Source organism: Moschus berezovskii, chromosome 8, assembly GCF_049115385.1.
Source record: "Moschus berezovskii isolate FMDL1 chromosome 8, NW_MosBer_1.0, whole genome shotgun sequence".
Taxonomy (NCBI): Eukaryota; Metazoa; Chordata; class Mammalia; order Artiodactyla; family Moschidae; genus Moschus; species Moschus berezovskii.
Window position 1 is genome coordinate 16,688,791 of NC_142467.1, and position 24,630 is coordinate 16,713,420.

General features: G+C 35.3%; 1 protein-coding gene across 5 annotated transcripts in view; it reads right to left on the bottom strand.

The window, feature by feature from the left end:
• SLF1 (SMC5/6 complex localization factor 1) overlaps window positions 1-24,630 on the bottom strand; it is a 107,951-nt gene that overhangs the window by 70,506 nt on the left and 12,815 nt on the right. For all 5 annotated transcript variants that reach the window (XM_088838463.1, XM_088838461.1, XM_088838462.1 and 2 more), the window contains exons 4-12: window positions 24,130-24,370; window positions 17,804-17,966; window positions 12,210-12,353; window positions 9,467-9,613; window positions 8,486-8,626; window positions 6,960-7,082; window positions 3,071-3,124; window positions 1,348-1,506; window positions 365-528 (exon numbers count right to left, since the gene is read on the bottom strand). In XM_088838463.1, the coding sequence (XP_088694589.1) occupies window positions 365-528; window positions 1,348-1,506; window positions 3,071-3,124; window positions 6,960-7,082; window positions 8,486-8,626; window positions 9,467-9,613; window positions 12,210-12,353; window positions 17,804-17,966; window positions 24,130-24,370 (1,336 nt within the window). The remainder of the gene's footprint in view (window positions 1-364; window positions 529-1,347; window positions 1,507-3,070; window positions 3,125-6,959; window positions 7,083-8,485; window positions 8,627-9,466; window positions 9,614-12,209; window positions 12,354-17,803; window positions 17,967-24,129; window positions 24,371-24,630) is intronic.

Below are 24,630 nucleotides of genomic sequence, written 5' to 3' on the forward strand. Positions count from 1 at the left end.
CACTAAAACAGATACTGTACACAGTTACAAATGTTTATACTGATAATGACCAAAATCTGATAACGTCCATATCCAATAAATTTATTTTCTTACTTTTTACAACAAAGTTCAAATTTATTTTGTTAAAAGGAAAACAAAGAATGATTCAGCATTCCTGTAAGTCCATTTCATATATTAAACAATATTTTAAAATGACTGACAAACATGACCAATTTAGCCTTTGTGTTAAACACAACATGCAAACATTACACACACAAAAATAACTTCTTCTAAAAAGAAACATTTATTTTATCAGTATCTAAAAAATATATAGGAGAACAATGACTATATGAAATTGAGCATCCTTACATGTGAAATTCCTTACCTGATAAGCACTTCTATTAGAGACCATGTCCCTTTCATACAAGTTGGACACTGAAACAACTCTAAGTAATACGTTGACATGGCTGGGGACTTCCAAGGAGGGTGAAGGTGAAGAAGAGCTGACAATATATGAAAGTATCGACCAGAAAAAGTATCTATGTTATCCTGTTATTTAAAAACAAACAAAGAAAGAAAATAAGATGGCTAAAAGTACAGTTTTACCAGCTAATTTAGTTTAAAACTATAATAAACCAGATCTAACTTTCTTGGCAAAAATATGTTTGGACAAAGGAGGACAGATGGAGCAGGATGTTTAGCTAATTGAATACTGCAACTGAGAGAGAGGCATACTCTAAATATGTATCTACATATTAGATAATCTCAGCTACTGAGACTAATTTATATGAAATGTCCATTTTACTTCTCATGATTATACTGAGATTGAGTCCCAAAATGTGACTTGAAATAAACTAAAGAAACTTTACATGCAACATTCTGACTTATTACCAACGTTAGTCTGACACAGATTAAACCTGTTTTTTCTTCAAATTGGTACCTTGATAAAGAATATGACGGGAAATCTACCTTTGAAAAGCTATTTTCATTGGTTTTCACAGTTTAAAGAGTAAATTCAGTATCTACATACACTATGAATAAAAATGATTACCAATGTACTGAGTAATTTACTAAATGACCTTTTAGATCTCTGCAATTTGATTTTTATGTTACTTCACTGCCATAGAAAAAAATTCTGAGAAAAATATTAAAACACTCAGAAACACATACTTTAAAAACAGAAAAGAAATAGCAATAAATGGGTGTCTCATTTCTTATTAAAATGAGGGGAACAAATATGGAAGAGAGAGAATAATATATACATAATAATATAAACATACGAAAATAACAATATAAACATGCAAAAAAAAGAGAAAATTTATATTTTAAAATTCTTTGAAAGATATAAACATGTAAGACTGCTCTTACCTGTAGAATGTTTTCTAGAAGAGCATGGAGAAGGCAAACAGGAGGGATATAATGTGCTTGCAAAGAGGAAAGTTCCTCAATTGCTTCTTTATAAAACTGTCCTTCTATGAGGCTTTCAATTAAATTTAATATTCCTCGTGGAAATTCAGCATTTTTAACCTATGAAAGGAAAGATTCTATGACTCACAAAAGAGAAGAGGAAAATTCTGAGATGAAATTTTGAATTAGTTAGGAGCCTGAACTGCCTCATCTGTAAAATGAACAATCTCTGGTCTCACTACTTCACTAGGTTGTTACGTGGTTCAAAAAGAATGATTTATATGAATGTGTTTTACAATAATAAAACCGTACTACAAAACATATACATTGTTAATCGAACTATTTATTAGTCTTTGTCACCTTGAATCGTACAGGGAAATATTACCTCAAACGAAAACTTCAAAAGGCATTTGCAAAGTCTGGCTAATAATGAGACTTCAGTTAAAATTACAACTACACATAGTTCTATTTTTAAAAAATATTTATTTATTTTTAATTGACTGATGATTGCTTTACAATACTAGTTTGATTTCTGTCATACATCAACATGAATTAACCACATGTATACATATGTCCCTTCTCTCTTGAATTTCCCTCCCACCTCCCGCCCATTTCCACCCCTCTAGGTTATTACAGAGCTTCAGTTTGAGTTCCCTGAGTCATACAACAAATTCCCATTGGCTATCTATTTACACATGCTAGTGCATATACACACAGTTCTAATTTAAATGCAAAATTACTTTTTGGTGTTCTTTTAAACTTATAAGCAAACTGTGTCTATTAATATACACTGAATATATTAAGATGTCATCAAGCACAATCAATATCTGCAAAAAGTAACAACTGCTGTAGCATAAAATTAGTCTAAAGATGCATATTAACATAACTCTTAAGAGTTCCACAAAATACATCCTCCTTGATCAAAATATTTTTAACAGTAAAAATGACTACTTTGAACTAGTTGAGAATCAAGAATACCGTGAAAGACTAAATAGAATAAAGAAATCAATTTTGAAGGGATGAATGTTACAAAGAAAATAATATACTCATAAATATTATACTGAAACTTTAATCTAAGGAGTAATTATGAAAGCTACAAAATGTATGAATAGAGATACACAACTCACCTGTGATGCACACAAGTTTTAAAATCTTATCAATTTTTATTATTGCATAGAATATTTCTTTGCGCTTTGATAGAATACTATTTTTTTTTTCACATCTGACGAGAGAACCTACATTTTAAACCTGATAGGAATCTTTGTCTTGCTGATAGCACATTTCTTTATACCAAAAAAAACCCTAAAAATAAGGGATTCCCTGATGGCTCGGAGGTAAAGAATCTGCCTGCCAATACAGGAGACACATTAATGATCTTCCATATTCGGGAAGATCCCACATGCTGCGGGCGATATGTGGCCCATGTTCTGCCAACCACTGAGCCCGTGCCTGGGAGCCGCCACCACTGAGCCCACATGCCCTAGAGCCTGTGCTCCGTAACAAGAGAAGCCCCAGCAAGGAGCAAGCTGCGCACTGCAGCGAGGAGCCCTGGCTCACCAACACTGGAGAAAAGCCTGTGCAGCGATGAAGACCCAGCACAGCCAAAACAAACAAACAAAAACCAAGAGTAATAAAACAGAAAGATCTTTTTGCCCCCATTACTATCTTACTCCAAATCTCTTACCTCAACATTGTATGCTGGTTGTTTATCTAGTCTAATGCAGCAGTATCTTACAGCCTACAAAACAGAAATCGTTAATTAAACATCTTTAGGTTGAAAAATACACTTCAGCTTACAAAGTTTAAACCTTGGCCAAACGTACAAAACAAATTTGGGAAGACATTAATAGATGAATTGATCTGATTCTCATGTTTACTAGTGCCCTCTACCATTTTAGGGACACGGCACTCTCTTGAGTATGAACAGTTTCTTTTTTCCCCCTTTCTAAATTAAAATAGCTTAAAAGGTAAAGTCATAAATCCACAGCAAACATTTTCCTCAATGGTGAAAAATTGAAAGCGTTTCCCCTTAAGTCAGGAACAAGACAAGGGTGCCTACTCTCACCATTACTATTCAACATAGTTTTGGAAGTTTTGGCCACAGCAATCAGAGCAGAAAAAGACATAAAAGGAATTCAGATTGGAAAAGAAGTAAAACTCTTTGTTTGCAGATGACATGATCCTCTACACAGAAAACCCTAACGACTCCACCAAAAAATTACTAGAGTTAATCAATGAATATAGTAAAGTTGCAGGATATAAAAATCAACACACAGAAATCCCTTGCATTCCTATACACTAACAATGACAAAACAGAAAGAGAAATTAAGGAAACAATTCCATTCACCATTGCAACGAAAAGAATAAAATACTTAGGAATATATCTACCTAGAGAAACAAAAGACCTATATACAGAAAACTATAAAACACTGGTGAAAGAAATCAAAGAGGACACAAATAGACGGAGAAATATACCGTATTCATGGATCGGATGAATCAATATAGTGAAAATGAGTACACTACCCAAAGCAATCTACAGATTCAATGCAATCCCTATCCAGCGACCAACAGTAATTTTCACAGAGCTAGAACAAATAATTTCACAATTTGTATGGAAATACAAAAAACCTCAAATAGCCAAAGCAATCTTGAGAAAGAAGAACGGAACTGGAGGAATCAACCTGCCTGACTCCAGGCTCTACTACAAAGCCACAGTCATCAAGACAGTATGGCACTAGCACAAAGACAGAAATATAGATCAATGGAACAAAATAGAAAGCCCAGAGATAAATCCATGCACCTATGGACACCTTATCTTTGACAAAGGAGACAAGAATATATAATGGAGAAAAGACAATCTCTTTAACAACTGGTGCTGGGAAAACTGGATAACCACTTGTAAAAGAATGAAACTAGAACACTTTCTAACACCATACACAAAAATAAACTCAAAATGGATTAAAGATCTAAACATAAGAAACTATAAAACTCCTATAGGAAAACATAGGCAAAACACTCTCCGACATAAATCACAGCAGTATCCTCTATGACCCACCTCCCAGAATACTGGAAATAAAAGCAAAAATAAACAAATGGGACCTAATTAAAATTAAAAGCTTCTGCACAACAAAGGAAACCATAAGCAAGGGGTGAAGACAGCCTTCAGAATCAGAGAAAATAATAGCAAATGAAGCAACTGACAAAGAATTAATCTCAAAAATATACAAGCAATTCCTGAAGCTCAATTCCAGAAAAATAAACAACCCAATCAAAAAATGGGCCAAAGAACTAAACAGACACTTCTCCAAAGAAGACATACAGATGGCTAACAAACACATGAAGAGATGTTCAACATCACTCATTATTAGAGAAATGCAAATCAAAACCACAATGAGGTACCATTTCATGCCAGTCAGAATGGCTGCTATCCAAAAGTCTATAAGCAATAAATGCTGGACAGGGTGTGGAAAAAGGGTAGCCTCTTACACTGTTGGTGGGAATGCAAACTAGTACAACCACTATAGACAAGTGTAGAGATTCCTTAAAAAACTGGAAATAGAACTGCCATACCACCCAGCAATCTCACCGCTGGGCAGACACACTGAGGAAACCAGAATTGAAAGAGACATGTGTACCCCAATGTTCATCACAGCACTGTTTATAATAGCCAGGACAAGGAAGCAACCTAGATGTCCATCTGCAGACGAATGGATAAGAAAGCTGTGGTACATATGCACAATGGAATATTACTCAGCCATTAAAGAATGTATTTTAAACAGTTCTAATGAGGTGGATGAAACTGGAGCCTATTATACAGAGTGAAGTAAGCCAGAAAGAAAAACACCAATACAGTATACTAACGCAAATATATGGAATTTAGAAAGATGGTAACGATAACCCTGTATACGAGACAGCAAGAGAGACACAGGTGTATAGAACAGTCTTTTGGACTCTGTGGGAGAGGGTAAGGGTGGGATGATTTGGGAGAATGGCATTGAAACATGTATATTATCATATGTGAAACGAATCGCCAGTCCAGGTTTGATGCATGATACAGGATGCTTGGGGCTGGTGCATTGGGATGAACCAGAGGGATGGGATGGGGAGGGAGGTGGGAGGGGGTTCAAGATGGGGAACACATGTACACCCAGGGCAGATTCATGTCAATGTATGGCAAAACCAATACAATAATGTAATTAGCCTCCAATTAAAATAAATTTATGTTAAAAAAAAGTCATATTCACTTTCAAGACCCGAAGAGGTCCACTGTCCTTAGTATCTGAATTATTAGAAATATAAATGGAGAGAGCATTTTGTACAAAAAATACATAGGAAAAAAATGTAGTCGTGTTTTATATGTAATCACAGGTAAAATCTTCCTCTATTGTTGTCAAATACCTCTAAGTTTGTATTGTTTAAAAAATTATACTGGAAAAATATTTGCAACAAACATGAAAAGAGCTAACACCCTGATTACATCCAGAGTTCTAGAAGCAATGGTATAAAACCACCTATTGAAAAAATACAGGAAAGAATACCAACAAGCAACTGGCAGAGGAACAAATATACAAGTGGCAAGTGAAGGCATAAAATATGCTCCATCTTGCTACGAACACAAGGAATACAAATGAAAACACTGATAGATATCTGGCTTCCACTTAGGATATAGAAACTGGAAGGAGAGGTGTTCCCAAATTACAAACAATAAAAAGCTGGAAAAAAATCTATGAAATCCTAATTTTACCTGAACCCTTCTGACAGCAGAGGTCTTAGGGCAACCAACTAAAGAGAAATATGGAGAAAGACAGGAGCCTCCAAGGACATGAGCACTGATTTATCTGAGACAGTGGAGTAGGAAGTGGAGGACTCCGTTACAGTAGGTAAGAAAATTTCAGCTTAAATTTGTTGCCTCTTGCTAATGGCCAAGTGTGGGACAGAGTGAGAGAACAAAACTCCTGGGAATCAATAAAATGAGGGGTGTTTGCACTCAATGGCATGATCTCCTCCATGGACCTCAAGTCAGTCTTTCAGGTGGTGAAGGCCGAAATGTGCAAGAAAAGTTGCTGCTGTGGTCAAGGCAGCAAATGAGGTTATTTACCCTCAGGACACAGATGAAAACCAACAACCTGCTGAATAAAGGCAGGGGGAAAAACGTCCTTTACTCTGAAGACAGGGAGAAGAGATGGTGATCCCAGATCATTAGAGATACCCTATTACTCGGGGCAGGGCAAGAACCCTGAAAAAGCCCTTCCCCCAAACCCAGGGTGCCTCAAAACTTTCTTCAAACTGAGGCTAAACCAAGAAACACCAACAATTTAGAGAGGTTGTAAAACTCGTAATTTATCCATGACGTCACTGAGTTATAAACAGCAGAGAATTCATCAATTTACATTTTCTTACTCATTGTCCAAATACAATAATTACTGTTTACAAAAATTAATGAACTAAGAAAATTATGTTAAGACATATTAAATATAATAAAATGACTTTATTCTAATTACTATTACTATATATTGGTAATACTGCAGAATGATAAGAAAACTACACAACGTTTTTTGTATGTCAAATTCTACCTGAGCTCTATATATGTGTTTCTTTAAGGCATTCTTTAAGGCAACAATATCCACATCTGTCCTGATATCCTTGGTTTTTGATTCTCTGACATGACCAGCAAAAACAGAATTCTTCATTTCTTCCTGTATACATATAAGAAGTACTTTAGACAATGTACCAGAGGGTTAACACAAATGCTGAGTATCACAACAGACAACGTAACACCAGAACACATTCATGCAGTGTTAATCACAGCAAAGATCCTTACAATCATATTAGAAAAAGATTACACAATGAAATCTAAAAAATAAAAAATATGTTTTAATTGGAAAGTTTTACCTGATATTTACATGTTTCCTTCCTTAAGCATTTTCCTTTTAACCTATTCCAAATCTTTTCTGAAACCTCTTATTTTTGTTGTCATGTTCCCACAAAAATGGGGCTTCCCAGGTGGCACAGTGGTAAAGAATCCGCCTGCCAATGCAGGAGATGTGGGTTTGATTCCTGGAGTAGGAAATTGCAACCCACTCCAGCATCCTTGCCTGGAGAATACCATGGACAGAGGAGCCTGGCAGGCTACACTTCACAGGGTTGCAAAGAATCAGACACGACCGAGCACTCACAACCACAAAACACGATTGTTTATTTACCTTTATCATTTTTCTGAAGATCCTTCCGAATACATGTAAACATGCTATGGTTTATATGGTAAAACAAATTTATACTCTAGAAAAATTAGCTCAAGAAGGATCTTGTTTACAAGAAAAGATATTGGGGCTTCCCTGGTAGCTCAGTGGTAAAGAATCCACCTGCAGGAGACAATGATTCTATCTCTGATCTGGGAAGATTCCACATGTCACAGAGTAAGTAAGCCCCATGCACCACAAATACTGATCCTGTCTAGAGCCCGGGGGCTGCAACTACTGAGTCCATGTGCCACAACTAACTGACGCCTGCACACCCTAGAGCCAATGTTCTGCAACAAGAGAGGCCACTGTAATAAGAAACCCGCACATCGCAACTAGGAACAGTCCTTGCTTGCTGCAACTAGAGAAGAGCCCACGCAGTAACAAAGATCCAGCACAGCCAAAAACAAATAAATGAATAAAATAAAAATTTTTTAAAAGACAAGTTATCTTATTAATAATGGTCTATATTATACCAGGGATGAACAAGATAAACTAAAATTTAGAATGTATTACTCAAATTACATACCATGTATTTTCCATTTTAAAAGTTTTACCTTCTTTTCCCAGAACCTTTTTTTTCCTTTTTGTCAGGCAAAATAAAACATATTTGTACATCTTGATTATTAATTCAAATTCTTTCTGTACACATGTAAAAATACTTTCATTGAGAACCAAAGCCAATTTTAAAATTATGAATATTATACCAGAAGAAAATGAGAAAATTCTTTTCATAAGATGTACAGGTTACATTTGACACAGCAAGCAACCACAAAAATCAGATTACATGTAAAGGTGATATTAAGGAAGAACCAGAGAAAATGAAAACTTCTTTTTTAGCTTAGCTTACAAAACTTTACCTGATCTCTATAAATGTGCTTTCTTAAGGTACTCCTGTCATGTTCAATGTCCTTCCTGGAATCTCTTTCTTTCTCTTTTTTGCGTTTTTTCCTCAACGTATAAATTCTTTGAATATCTTCATCTTTTTTCTTAATTTGCTTCTACATATATTTGGAACAAAATTAAACAAATCTCAACATGAATGATGTACATCTAAATCCAAATAAATTCAAGAAGAGTCTGAGTTAAAACACATTAAAAAATAGTTATATACAATATGAAACCTCACCTACTGTTGGAGTGGGTATACATTAGTAAACTATTTTGGAAAGCTTAGTAGATCATTACTTAGCGGGTCATTACTTAGTAGAGTTCAACAGGTACAGTCCTTATGACCTAGAATTCTCTCAGGCACATATCCTAGGTGAGAGGAACTCTTGAACATGTGCACCAAGAATCAATAAGAAAACATTCATAGTGCTCATAACAGAAATGCTTATAATTAAAAAAAAACAAACAATCCATCAAAAACAAACAAAAAGAAACCCAAATACTTACCAATAGTAAAATGGATAAAAAGTATAATAGTGAAACAATGAAATATATGCACCAGCAAAAAAGCAAGTCACAGAAGATTACAAATACCATGAACTACAGAAGTTCATTAACAGGCAAACTTATTGGGAGGGACAATACATATTGGTAGGTAGTAAAACTATAATGAAAAACAAGAAAATAATTAAAACAAATTCCAACACAGAGGTTACCTAGCATGGGTAAGAGGAAGAAAAAGGGACACAGCTTAGAAATGACACACAGCAAGATGTTCAAAAGTTGGGAATGCTCTATTTCTTAACATACTCACTTTTTTACTGTTTCAAAAACTGTATACAAATGCTTTATCAACACATATACACACAGTTCAGAAGAAACAACTTCATAAATGACAATATTAGGAAAGAGTATAAAATATAGATAGCTTTTAATTGGGAAGGTCTTACCTGGTTTCCATAAGTATGCCTTCCTAAGGCATTTCTCATTTTAACAAATTTCAAATCTTTCCTAGAATCTCTGAATTTTTCTTTGCTCTGATGTTCAGTCAAAACAGAACTAATATTAACATCTTCATAATGATTTTTCTTTTCTTTCTGCATGTTTATAAAAATACTTTAATTAGAGCATAGATTAAGCAAAGCCTCAATACAACCAATGCAAGTCAAAACAAAAATCTCACTTAGAAAAACGTTTTATAAAACATATACATAAGATTAAACAGAGTATTATGAATGTTACATTTTAGCTATATTATGATAAAACAGAAAAATACAGATATTTAGTTCTCGAAGTGTTTGCGCATGTATTTAATTTAGGTATTTTGTTAACTTAGTCTTTTTTGGAATCTCTGCTTTTTAAAAAAGTTGCCATATGCTTAATCAAAGCAGGGCTGGTTATCTTCATTATTTTCCAAGTATTTGTGAAAATACGCTGGATATCGAATAGAGTTTTCCCATTATTTAGGCATATCAAATTAAACATCTCAGAAAATCTCTTTATAAGAAACAGATGTGATAACATTGTGCTCAGTCACTTCGGTTGTGTCCGACTCTTTGCGACCCGATGGACCAGAGCCCACAGGCTCCTTTGTCCACGGAGATTCTCCAGGCAAAAATACTGGGTTGGTTGGGTTGCCATGCCCTCCTTCAGGGGATCTTCTTCCCTCAGGGACTGAACCCACAAATTTATGTCTTCTGCATTGGCAGGCAGGTTCTTTACCACTAGCGCCACCTGGGAAGCCCTATAATAATCAATATTATTATATTGTGTATGTGTGTTAGTTGCTCAGTAGAGTTCAACCTTGTGATCCCATGGACTGTAGCCCACCAGACTCTTATCTATGTCCATGGAATCCTCCAGGCAAGAAGACTGAAGTGGGTAGCCATTCCCTCTGTAGGGGGATCTTCTCGACCATTAAACAAGATAAAAAGTATTGCGAACTATATTATTATATTCTTTATACAAGGAAACTTATTTAAAAAAATAGAAGTTGCTACCTGAATTTGTTAATACATTCTTCTGAGTTCTAAAAAGAACAAGATATTTACAGATGTATTCTTTTTAAAATTGAAATACAGCTGATGTAAAATATGTTACAGGTGCACAACGCTGTGATTCACAATTTTTAAAGGTTACACTCAACTCATGGTTGTTATAAAACACTGGCCATATCCCCTGTGCTGTGTAATACATCCTTGCGGCCTACTTCACACGCAGTGGTTTGCACCTCTCACTCCCCGGCCCCTGTACTGCGCTCTCCTGCTATCACCATTCCCTCTCCGCATGGGAACCACTAGTTTGTTCTCCATGTCTGTGAGTCCATTTCGGTTTTGCATTATTCACTAGTTTGCTTTATCTTTTAGACTCCAAATAGAAATTATACTGCATTTGTCTTTCTCTGACTTACTTCACTAGTGTAACACCCTCCAAGTCCATCCGTGTGTGCTAAGTCACTTCAGTCATATCTGACTCTCTGCTACCTTATGGACTGTAGCCTGCCAGGCTCTTCTGTCCCTGGGATTCTCCAGGCAAGAATATTGGAGTGGGTTGCCATGTCTTCCTCCAGGGGATCGTCTCAACCCAGGGATCACACCCACAACTCCTATATCTCCTGCTTTGGCAGGTGGGTTCTTTACCACTAGCACCACCTGGGACTCCAACTCCATCAATGTTGTTACAGAGAGCAAACTTTCATTTTTTCTAACTAAGTAGTATTTCACTACATATGTGTATAAATACACACACACATATATATTAACATATATATATCCCATCTTCTTTATCATTTGTTGATGCACATTTAGGCTGCTTTCATATCATGGCAGCTTTTTTTCCCCAATATGTACCCAGGAATGAAACTGCTTAGTCAAATGATAGTTCCAGGTTTAGTTTTTCTGAGAAACTGCCATACTATTTTCTACAGTGGGTGTACCAATTTATATGCCCACCAACAAGTGTATTTTGAAAAAGCTAGAAAAAATTGCAAAAATATTTTAAGCTCTTGGAAAGTTTTATTTACTCTCTCCATATATGATTTTGTAAGATACTATTTAGTTGCAAAGGTTCCAAATTGTTCCTATAATTCTTCAGGAAAAAACTTGACAGATGAAGTAAAAACAAATTTTAATTTCTTTCTAATCACATTAGAAAATAGTTTAGACTGTTTTAGTTGCTCCTGCTATCTGAAAAGTTTTAGTTGAGAGCCACATATACACTTTCTGAAGGTACTTTTCATTGCTTCACGTTCAGAGTCCTTCATGTTTTTTTGTTTTCCATGTTTAATCAAAGTAGAATTCCCTTATGCCACTGAAGAAAAGCTGATCTATATGCAATAAAATACCTGAATTTAGACCACGTATACCAGTACATAGATTGCTGATTCCTTTGTAAGACACACATTACATTCAACATTCAGAGTTGTTTTAAGTAACTATATCATGTGTTGAGAACACACTATATATTAGAAACTGAATTTCTATATGTACATATGTACTACTTCAATAAGAGCTTCAAAATAAAGACATAGGACAGTATCTATGTTCAAATTATAGACTGTAAATCAGATCTGGGTTTCAATATCAGCTCTGTGATTCCAAAATCAGTGTTTTTCCACCAAAAAAGACCTCTCCTACAATTTTGAAAGAAAATTCAGAAACAGAAGTTTTGTTCTTTTAGATGATAAAATGTTACCTGTGTTCTACACATGGTCTCTTTTAAGGTACCTTTCATTTCAAGAAATCCCATATTTTTCCAGAAATCATTGTTTTTTTCTTGACTGCTATGGTTCTTCCAAGCAGAATTGGTTTGGGAATCTTCATCGTTATGAATTTCTTTCTGTATGTATGTAAAAATGGTTTAGGCAACCAATTAAATATAATTTCAACATTATATACGCTATGTGATATCCAATTCTATAATTGCAAAATATTTTAGTAGTCAAACAAGTAGAAAAAAATGCACCTAAATCAAAGTTTATTAAACACTAGTAAATTCCTTGAAGGGAAAAAATAAATCATTACAACAAAGGTCCTGAATAAAGTAGCAGTAATAATGTATCTCAAGAAAAGCTAATGCTTTGTTAGTCTAGTAACAGGCAACTCTTTTTATAAGTAACCACAAACAAAATATTTTATTTAATCCCTTACCAAGTTAGAATCTATTTCAAAATTTTCTGATTATAGACTATTTCTCTGATTATTTTTCAGATTTTTACTAATAAGACTTATTTGCAAATCTATCACACAGAGAAGAAAACAGACTAATAGTTGAACTCACAGCTCTTATTTATTTGAATATTAGTAAGCAATTATCTTCACCAAACTATCTCAAACACATTTCTCTTGCTAAGAAATCTAAACTGATATCATAACTACCTACCAATAGTAATTTTTTAAAAAGTTGCATGTGTACTTATACATATAATTCTAGAAGTTTAGTAACATCATAAAGAATTGAGAATAAAGATGAATTCAAGTACTTATGCAAGGATATTCAGAGACTGACTATCTTTACACAGAGACTGGAGAATCACTGTCCTCCTAGGGAGCAATTATGAAATAGCCAAAATGTGCTAAGGCCTGTGGTATAATCTCTGGTTCCCTTTCACTTGTTCTGAGCTTCCTATATGGATGTGAGGGTACTTTGGCAGCCTGTAATCCTGCCACCAGAGAACAATCCCTAAGAGTAGTTGATTACATTTCTTCAGTTACTCAGGAAAGTGAAATGGAAAACTAAGAAAAATGAAGACTTTCCTTCTTTCCTATTCCTAGAATCAAGGTAAGTATTAGTCTGAATGTGTAATTTCCATAAGGACAACTGTAATGGGGATAAACTGAGTTTCTGGCTTCAAATTTCACATGGTTGATACAGAAGATAGATCCTCAGGCTTAGATCATCAAAGAATGTCTAAAATATAGGATGCATTAATCACAATTATATTCCAGTTACCTAGAATACATATGCAAAAGAACATACCATTATCATTAGCAACTAGGGAAGAACATACTGTTTTCAAAGTATACTTAAACATCCATTTCAGATGCTATATACTGATCTGTGTATTAAAATGTATAATTAAAGTACCCTATTTAAGTTAAATAGTTAAAAATCAGAACCTGATAAACTATGACATTTTAAATGACACCAAATGTGAAACTTTAGAAAATAATTTATTTTCTACAGTGCTAAACATCAACATATAATTCTCTCCAAGCCACTAATATGCTCTCCAAAGGGCTACCCTTGTGAAAAATACAGGCATTATTTATCTGTAAATATTCATTTCTTATTCTTATTCTTTACTTTATGAATATTTCAGTCCGACTATACACTAGGCACTGTGTCCTATATGATCTGGGAACAGAGGGCCATGTCTAATTTTCTTCATATAGTATAATCCATTTCCCAAACAGATGAGCAAAAGCTTACTAATTCAGTAAATTATTTTACTATCTAAGCAACTGAACTGAAGACAGGGCAAAACAGTGTGGCAATGATAGCTGCCTTGGCTTCTGAATCGCATACTTAGCTTTGTTTTCTATTTTAAAGCATGTATGGCTATGATCTGATCTCCAATAGATAAGGCTTTTCTTTGATTAAGCCATACAAGTTGTCATACAACTTCAATGAATTCACAAGACTGGATGGAGAGCCAGGGAGGTCAAGTAATCAGAACAAGCACCTTTTAAGTGCTCTGTGCTCTACATGTTTTTGTTTTTTCCCCGCATCCTATGGCTTGTGGGATCTTAGTTCCCTGGCAAGGGATTGAACCCAGGCCCCTTGGAAGTGCTGAGTCCGAACTAGACCACCAGGGAATTCCCAGTGTTCTACGTGGTTAACTATTATGTATCCCCAGATTCTTAAGCTGAATCTCATAACCCAAGAATGACTACTAGTGTATGGTAATCTTTACAACATTAACTATTTTTAACTACCCAGAAAGAGACCAGGTAAGTATCAAGTAAAGCTATTAATACTGAAAATAAGAAAAGGGCAGACTCAGGAGAGCAGTCTTAAAATTTTTTAAGTGCTTGCTCTTACATTTTTGGTCTGATATGATAGTTGTAAGATCATGGGAAAATTATTAAACTCAATTATACTTCACTAACAATAAAATGGGGCCATAATACATACCACATAGGAACACATGGTTTAAAATAAGACTAAGTGTAAAAAGTGCTTAGTATAGTGCCTGGCACATAGTAATCAATAAATAATGGCCTAGAGTAACAGTTATAATAACTTTCACAACAACCAAAGTAAGGTAAGTATTGGTTTTTACATACAAAGGAAGAAATTCTATCACAGAATAAATGACTTTCCTTTTGTTAAAGAAGTAATGTTACAAATCTAGGCCATCAATGAGTTGATCGGGAACAAAAAGTATATATTTTTTTCAATTATTACTACTGTATTTCCTAAGAGCTTTCTGTAGTTCATTTTTTTTCTTAGGCTGAAAATCAAAGGAAATTTTTAATATTCCTAAGGATCCTCTCCTTTTTGTGAATCTTCCTTGGGCCAAACAACTGACATTCATTAGTCACTGACCCTTTTGTATCTCTACACCTTGCACATGATTTTACCAATGCACAATACACACTAAACTGCAATTAACAGTTTCCACATTCTGTTTTTGCCATGTTCTGTTTTCGAAGTCTGGCAGGTGGTCTTTTTCATTTTCCACAGTGCAAAGAATAGAGCCTGGTAAGCAAAAGTCTTCAATAGATATCTATAAACTTGAAGTAATTCCTGATTCTGTTACTAAGTGACTTTCCAGAAAGTTAAGTAGATTAAACAAAACTATTTCTTTTAAACAACTGCTTAATTGTTAGTTTTACCTCAGTCATTTTATATGGCAACCCTTCTTAGAGGACACTTCAGAATCCACCTAATGAGGACTGTATTACATTCTATGCCAAAGAGGTTATGAATTGTTATGAATTAACTCTCAGCTGTCTACTCCAGAGTTTATAAAAAATGTATGCTAAAACAAATTAAGTTAGAGACTGTCTTTAAGTCTGCTTGATATACTATCACTGCCCTCTAGTACTTCAGCAGTTGAGTGTGACTATAGTCAGACTACTGCAAAATAAGATGATGGAGAAAGCATGTTATTACATTTAATTCATTCCTTTCCATAGAAAAAGGGGAATTTAGACACTTTTTCTAATTTAGTTAAGAATGGTTCTCATTCTGTTGACAGTTAATACTACCTTTAAACTGTTTAGATATATCAGATAGGATGCTTTTAGCTACCATTAACAGAAAACCAATTCAAAGTAACGTAAAGAGCATGGAAATTCCTACCTCACAGAATGGCAATATAGTCCAGTGCTAAGTCAGGCTTCAGGGCTGATTAATCCAGCACCTCAAGTATCTCTATGGGTGTCTACATTCTGTCTCTAAACTCTGCTGTCTACAGGACTGGTTTCATCCTAAGGCTACTTCTTCTCATGGTCAAAGAATGGCATTTTTCCACTTCACATCTAGCAGACGCCAGGCTGCCAGAGGCTTTTTTCAGAATGAAAAAGAAACTTCCCAGAAGCTCTTACATACCTCTCTGTATGTCCCATGAATTAGAACTGGTTGACATGCCCATTCCTAGACCAATCACTGTCAAGGACAATGAGATTATCCACAGTCCAAGCAGATCCATCCTCTGAACTAAGGTCAAATTTCCAATCCACACTGCTGCTACTCAGTAGGGAAAGGTAATTATAGAATGATATATTACATCTACTCTTGGAATACTCAAGGGTTGTTCATAATTTCTCTATTAATCTAACAAATACAGATATAAAATGAGAATTCATGTGCCAGGCTTATGCAAAATGATTCAGATATAACTATGGAAAAGATAGACATCATCTTTGAGGACACAGTGCTTTCGGTTTATTAACAGATGGGGGAAAAGACATTAACCAGGTAACCAGCCAATTAATTAATTTACAATTGTGATGAGCACTATAAAGCAAAATAATGGTATTAGAACACATTATAGGTGGACCTAACTATCTTAGGAAGAAGGCCAGGGAGGCTTTCTTGAAGAGGCAACGTAACTGCAAACTGGATGATAAGCAGAAAGTGGCAAGCCCAGGGACTGAGAGAATAGTGAGTGGAAAGGAGCTTTCTAGGAAGAGAAAACAGCTTTTCAGAGACACTGAGGCAGGAAGTAGCTTAACCTGTTTAAGAAACTGGGAGAAGGCAGTTACAGTATAGATGCATAGGAAAAATAGAGCCAGTTACAGTTGCAAAGGTAGGGGTGACAGGAACCCTGTGGGAACTTAAAGCCATGTTAGAGGTTTATAACTTTATTCTACGGCAAGAGGAAGTCAGTGGAGAATTTTAAGTGGGAAAGTGACAGCATCAGAACTATTTTAGAAAGAGCATTTTAGCTGTTCCCTCTGAATGAAGCTGAATGGACTAGAGAAAGAAAAGGTAAGTTATTAGGAAATTAGCAAGAGTAGTAGCAAAGAAGTAGAACAACAGGGAGTAAAAAGGAGTGATTCCAGCACAGGGACAAGAGGAGGAACTGAATATCATGTTAGTACAGCAGAGAAGTAGTTTATTCAAGATGTATTCAGAACAAAACCAATAGGGTCTGGTAGCTGACAAGACGTGGGGAAGAAAGGAAAGGAAGGTTTCAAGAGTGATTCCCAAATTTCTAATATAAATCATTAAATAAAAGGTTGCATAGTATCTATTGAAATAGGAAACACTGAAGGAGCTAATTTTTCCTAGAAGACCAAGATTCAATTTTTAGACATACTGCAGGTTCTCTTCCATCCTGAGTGAACCTTTGAAAAAATTTTTTTTGCTTACTTTCAAAGCAATTCTTCGAGGGGTATTTCCATTCGGACAACTTAAGGAGTGGAATGTGCACCAAGCTGGGAGACGCTGGTGGAGGAGGAGGACAGGAAAATATTTCTGAATTCTTAGGAACAGTGTTCTCTTTTCCAGCGGGACAGTACGTAAAGGATCCTCACATGATACTACAGCCCACTGATTTATACTGATTTGAAACACTGAATATTATTTTATAATAAACATCACCAAAGCACTGAAAACAAAAGTAGAGACTCTGGATAAGAAAAATTTTTAATGTAATAAGCAAGCTCCCTTTAGCTTTATCAGAAGTTATTTTCAAATAGTTAAATAATTCAGAGTCATTGCCTTAAAAATATCAGTTTAATTCTAATCATATTTCCAAAACTCAGAACATAATTTGATTTTATGTATTCACTGTATCAATTTTATAAAATAAACATTAAAAAAAAAAAACTTACCTCTAAAAGAAAATCTCCTAGATACTGAATTGGATAGAACGGAGCCTTAAAGTCATCTTTTTCTTGTTCAGCCTTGATTCTTGCATTACTGGCAATCACATGAGTTATTCCTGTTGGTGAACTTTTTGGTAAAATAACATTTGCTTTTCCAGCCTCCAAAACTCTAAAATGTAAACAGTATAGAAAAGTATATTAAAAAGAAAATATTTAGCCAAATTATCTAAATCAATTACTTCCCAGGAGTTGGTGCAGAACTTTCTGAAAGGAATTAACTTATTTGGTCTATTTGAGTGCCATGAAGAATAATTATTGCAATGACTACCTAAACTGTTAAGTTTTTCAGAACAGATGCTTAAGAAATCATGTTATTTTCTCTATTTATCCATTTCTTGATATGGGGAAAGCTTTTAAGAATCAAAAATACTAAGCTTATTTCCTAAGTAAAAGTCACCTCTATAAGCCAAAAAAGGAAGAAGTCTAAGAGAGTATTCACCTCAAAAGGAAACATACCTCCAAAAAAACCATTCTGAATCACAAAAAATGGAACTAAAGTTGCCAACCTTCTTCTAAAAATTTACCTTTTGAAAAAGTTTAACTTAGATCTACATTAAGAAATACATTTTACATTTAGGCTCAAAAGACAGACACATACCCAAAAGTTTCATGAAAGTTCATTACTGCTGAGGATTTAGAAAGCTACAGAACACTGCTACGATCTTACAGTAACAAAAAGTCAAATAATCAACAAAAGTATAACTTTTCATGAACTCAGAGAACTGAGATAAGAATCCAATTAAGAAACTGAATTTCCAAAGGAGCAGTCAGCACCTTTGTGACGAGACTGGATGCCCAAACTATTTCACTTTTGCCAGAGCACAGGACAGAAGCAGCCACTATAAATGCAAGTAAGAATCTGGTAATATTTAAATAAATTTAAAGGCCAAGTGTAGGTAGTACGACAGTTTAGAATAACTGAGAGTCCCTGACATATGAAAGGACGTCCCCTCAGTTGCAAGCTCTTTGCCCCCAGCCTCTATTAAGGATTCCTGAAAAAGATGAGGAGCAAGTAACAGCGGGAATCCCCGATGGTAGTGAAGGTGGGCCAGTGGGGACTGCCTGACAACAAGAAATAGACATAAAACCCGAACCACTTCTCTGGCTCCATCTCTCTTATGAAGCAGAAGCCTGAAGCCATCTGGGTAAGATAAAAAAGTTTTCTGACTTCAGAACCCAGGAAAAGATGCACGGGTTTTAGGAAGAGTGGAAGTTAAAACTCATCTGCCTTTGAGAAAGGGGTAGGAAAGCCTCCTGCTGTGCAGCCCAGAAGACACTTGATAAAGGATAGAAGCAAAAGCCACCTGTCCCTGGAGAAGGGGCTGGAATGCCACTTGAGCCTAGGTCCCTGCACTAATACAAAGCAGACGCCTAAAGCTGTGGGAGATGTGGAGTTTTTCTTTTACTGCCGACAATACAAGGGAGAATTTGGCTATCACGGGACAATGAGACAGAAACAATAGGTGTATCTCAACCCCAGAGACCAAGGACATGAAGAATGCTTAAGACTAAAGCTTATCCGACGGACAAAAACACACCAACCCTTCTTCTCCAGCCGAGAAATGAGTAAGAAGCAACAGGGGAAGAATACGAAGAGCACTTCTGTGACTAAGTAGTACAGGGATTACTGAAAGCTCCGAGTGAAGGAAGAACAGGGTTTAAAAGCACTCCAGCATCACAGGCCCCATGCTAAGCACAAGGAAACTGTAGACCACTGCTGGAGGAAAATAAAATGATGTGCTGACGATGAAGCCAGCACACACAAAACCTAAAGTCAGCTCACAACTGACAAGATTAACTCACCTACTCCATACTATCTGCCTTATAGGTAGGTCCATTTTTGGATATAAACATTATTCACCTCAGTCTTTACTGTTCTTCTAAAGGGATATCCATGTATTAAACAAAACAAAACCCACACAACATACACACAGAAAGCATGGGAAAACAACAAACTGTCAAAAGGTAAAGGAATAAACAGCACAAGAGATAATCCGTATGTTGAAAAACTTAAAAAGTGACTTTAAAATAACGTACGAAGAATTCAGCAGTCCAATGGAAAAGGTAGAAGTAAGATAGTATATAAAAGAATTTGACAGGCTGATCAACAAACTGCACAGAATTGAGGAAGAAAACACTGAAGTTGGTAAATAAAAAAAAAAAAAAAAAACAGAAAAGAGCAAGCAAAAACTGTGGAGCAGAATCAAATGGTCTAAAATACAGGTAGTGTAACACAGTAGAAGAAATATTTAAAAGATAATGGCCAAGAATTTTCCATAACTAAGACAAGAAACTCATACCTCTAAAAACTCCAAGCAAATAATATAAATAATAAATACACAAAACGCACAGACGCATATTTGAACACATAATGAAATGACCAAAAACCAAATCACGTTGCTTTATAAATTTAATTGTTCATCATGAGCAAACAAAAAAAATTTTTATACAATCATTTATTTTCCTATGATCTTGTTCAAGCTATTAATTAGTTCTAATAGCTTTTTTTCAGTAAATTATTTGGTGTATGAACATGTCTTCTGGAAATAAAACCAAGTATTTTTATTTATTTCTAGCTCCATGCCTCTTTATTCTTTGCCTTACTGCAATGGCTAATACCTCTAGTAGAATGTTGAATATTAATGGTCAGAGTGAGCATTCTTGTCTCGTTCCCAATTATGGAGGAAAAAAAAACTGATGATATTGTTTAGATTTTTTCATAGGTGTTATCAGGTTGAAGAAACAAAAATTCTTAAGAAAATATCTGCAAACAGAATTGGCAATTATTAAAAATGCGTAATACACTACAATGAAGTAGGACGTCTCTCAGGAACACAAATTTGGTTTAACATTTAAGGATTGATCAAAATAATTTACCATATTAACAGAATAAAGGAGAAATGCCAATTACCTCAATAGATACAGATAAAAACTTTCTGAGCAACTGATTTATAACAGCATCCCAAAATATGAAGCACACAGAATTAAATTTAACAAAGTAAGTACAAGATTTATACAACAAAAACTATAATACATTAATGACAAAAATGAATGTTTTATAGATTAATGGATTAACCTGTTTCCAGAGAAACAGTCTATGGATAGGATGACTCAATATTTAGATCCCAATTCTTCCCAGTTTGATCTATATATTCAATACAATTTCAATCAAAACCTCAGCATGCTTTTTTAGAGAAACTGATTATAAAATGCATACAGAAATATAAAGGATCTAGAATCACCAAAACAATTTTGAAAAAGACGAAATTGGAAGACTGGCATGACCTGATTTCTAGACTCACTGCAACACTACAGTAAGCGAAACACTGTGTTCTTGGTGTAGTAGATGTTGGTGTCGATGAAATAGGAGGAGTTCAGAGACAGACAACACAAATACAGTGTGTTCTTGGTGTAGTAGATGTAGGTGTCGATGAAACAGAAGGAGGAGTTCAGAAACAGACAACACAAATACGGTAAACTGATTTCTGGACAACAGCACCGAAGTAACTCCAGAACAACCGGAACTCTCAGACACTGCTAGCAGAAATATAAAATGGTACAGCAAATTGGAAAACAGCTTAGCATTTTCTAATAATGTTAAATGTACAGCTGCCATCTCAGCAAGCAATTTCATTCCTGGACATTTATCCAAGAGAAATGAAAACATGTCTCCATGAAGACTTATATTTAAATGTTCACGGCCACTTTATTCATCTTAGCCAAAACAAACCCCCAAAAATTCCATATGTCCACCCATGGGTGAATAGATAGACTGTGATGTATACATGGATTGGAATACTACTCAGTAACAAAAAGAACAGAAATACTGATACATATAACATGAATGAATGTCAAAAATAACGAGGCAGGCAAATGAAGCTATATCAAAGGAATGTATACAATACGGTCCCATCTATACGAACCTCTAAAAATGACAAATCTAATGTACAGTCACGAAAAAGAAACTGGTGGTTCTTTGGTTGGGTGGTGCATAATTAAATGCAAAAAAGCACAAGTGAATATTTTTGGATGATGTAAAATTTAGAGATCTTGATTGTAGTATGGTTACATAGGAGCATAAATTTGTCCAAATTCATTAAAACGTACACTAAAAAATTTCGCATTTTACAGTCTATACTTTACACTTCAGTAAAAGTAACAAAAAACCCTCAGACTAACCCCTCCCTGCAAAAAAGTCACAGCAGTTTTGAAATACACTTTACTAAATAAGAAGTCTTAAAATATGATGCAAAATATAAAAAGAAATGAAATGATGAGAGAAACATATGAACCATGAAGATTATTACATAAACTTAGAAAAAACCCTTTGTATAATGTAATACTTCACTTACAAAAATCTGTAAAGTGCTTCACAACTGAAAAAAAAATCTAATTAAAAAAATTTTTTTTTACTTGAGTTGGCCTAGAAATAACACAAAAAATAAAACAGAGACCCTGAGAATAATGCAATGCTATAAAATAGAGTCTGTTCCATTAGACACATAATACTTAAATGAGCAGAATGGCTTAACCAGGCAATCAACAAGTAAATCACCATGGTTCATTTCTGAATTAATGTGTAACTGCAAAGAACTACAAAAAAATAACTACAAAGAAATGCAAAAGGTATACAAACCTACAGAAGTAGAAGATATTAAGAAGAGCTGGCAGGAATACACAGAAACTACAAAAATGGTCTTAATGACCTGGATAATCACGATGCTGTGATTACTCACCTAGAGCCAAACATCCTAGAGTGTAAAGTCAAGGGAGCATTAGGAAACATCACTACGAACAAAGCTAGTGGAGGTGATGGAATTTGAGCTAAGCTATTTCAAATCCTAAAAGACGATGCTGTGAAAGTGCTACACTCAATATGCCAGCAAATTTGGAAAACGCAGCAGTGGCCATAGGACCAGAAAAGGTCAGTTTTCATTCCAACTACAAAGAATGTTCAAACTGCCACACAACCATACTCATTTCACATGCTAGCAAAGTTATGCTAAAGATTCTCCAAGCTAGGCTTTAGTAGTACTTGAACAGAGTACTTGAAACTTCCAGATGTACAAGCTTTAGAAAAGACAGAGGAACCAGAGATCAAACTACTAACATCAGTTGAATCATAGAAAAAGAGAATTCCAGAAAAACATCTACCTTTTGATTCACTGACTACGCTAAATCCTTTGACTATGTAGATCACAACAAACTGTGGAAAATTCTTAAAGAGATGGGCCACCCGTACCAGCCTCCTGAGAAACCTGTATGCAGCTCAAGAAGCAACAGTTAGAACCAGACATGGAACAACAGACTGGTTCAAAATTGGGAAAAGAGTACGTCAAGGCTGTATATTGTCACTCTGCTTATTTAACTTATATGCAGAGTACATCATGAGTAATGCTGGGTTGGATGAAGCTCAAGCTGGAATCAAGACTGCTGAGAGAAATATCAATAACCTCAGATATGCATATGACACCACCCTAATGGCAGAAAGTAAAGAGGAACTAAACAGTCTCCTGATGAAGGTTAAAGAGGAGAGTGAAAAAGCTGGCTTAAAACTCAACATTCAAAAAAATGAAGATCACGGCATGTGGTCCCATCACTTCACGGCAAATAAACAAGGAGAATGGAAACAATGACAGACTATTTACTTGGGCTCCAAAATCACTGCAGACAGTGACTATAGCCATGAAATTAAAAGACGCTTGCTCCTTGGAAGAAAAGCTATGACAAACCTAGATAGCATATTAAAAAGCAGAGACATCACTTTGCTGACAAAGGTCTACCTTGTCAAAGCTGTTTTTTCCAGTAGCCACGTATGGATATGAGAGTTGAATCATAAAGAAGGCTGAGTGCCAAAGAAATGATGCTTTCAAACTGTGGTGTTGGAAAAGACTCTTGAGAGTTCCTTGGACTACAAAGAGATCAAACCAGTCAATCCTATAGGAAATCAAACCTGAATATTCTTTGGAAGGACTGATTCTGAAGCTCCAATACTTTGGCCACCTGATGTGAAGAACCAATTCATTGGAAAAGACTCTGATGCTGGAAAAGACTGAGGGCAGGAGAAGGGGACGACAGAGGCTGAGATGGTTGGATGGCATCACCGACTTAATGCACATGAGTTTGAAAAGCAAACTCCAGGACAAGGAAACCTGGCCTGCTGTAGTCCATGTGGTCGCAGAGTCAGACACAACTGAGCAACAGAACAGCAATAATTTAAGAAAACAAAAATTGTTTTCACATTCACTGCTTTAGCTTTTATGAGATCTCACCTTACAAGAGAGTCACTTCGCTTATCAGCTCTAACAAGGAGGACAACTTTCCATCTATGGAAGGCTCCAGGAGCACCAGTGCGTTTCAGTTCTTCTCGCCATCTTTTAGGTGCAGATTGCATTTGAGGTGAATAATGGGAGTCTTTTTTAATTTTATATCCCCATTCGTAAGTTGTTTCATCAAGCCATCTGCCACTTTTTGCACTATGAATTATGTAGTCCTTAGTTAGTACCCACTTTCCTAGAAAGCAAATGAACTGTTAGTCACAAAAGAATTTTGGTTCTGCCAAACAGGAAACTATTAAGGCCAAATAACAAATAAAGTTTGCCCTGTTTCAACATGCCTTTTTCTACACTGCCAATGTTCTCTTTGAATTACGTTTTCCTACATTTTCTGATAATGAAAGACCCACAACATCACTGAACATTGTATGTAATCTTTCTTACGATAAATAATTATAATTCTGTTACTGTATAAAATATAAAGTGAAGGATTAATAA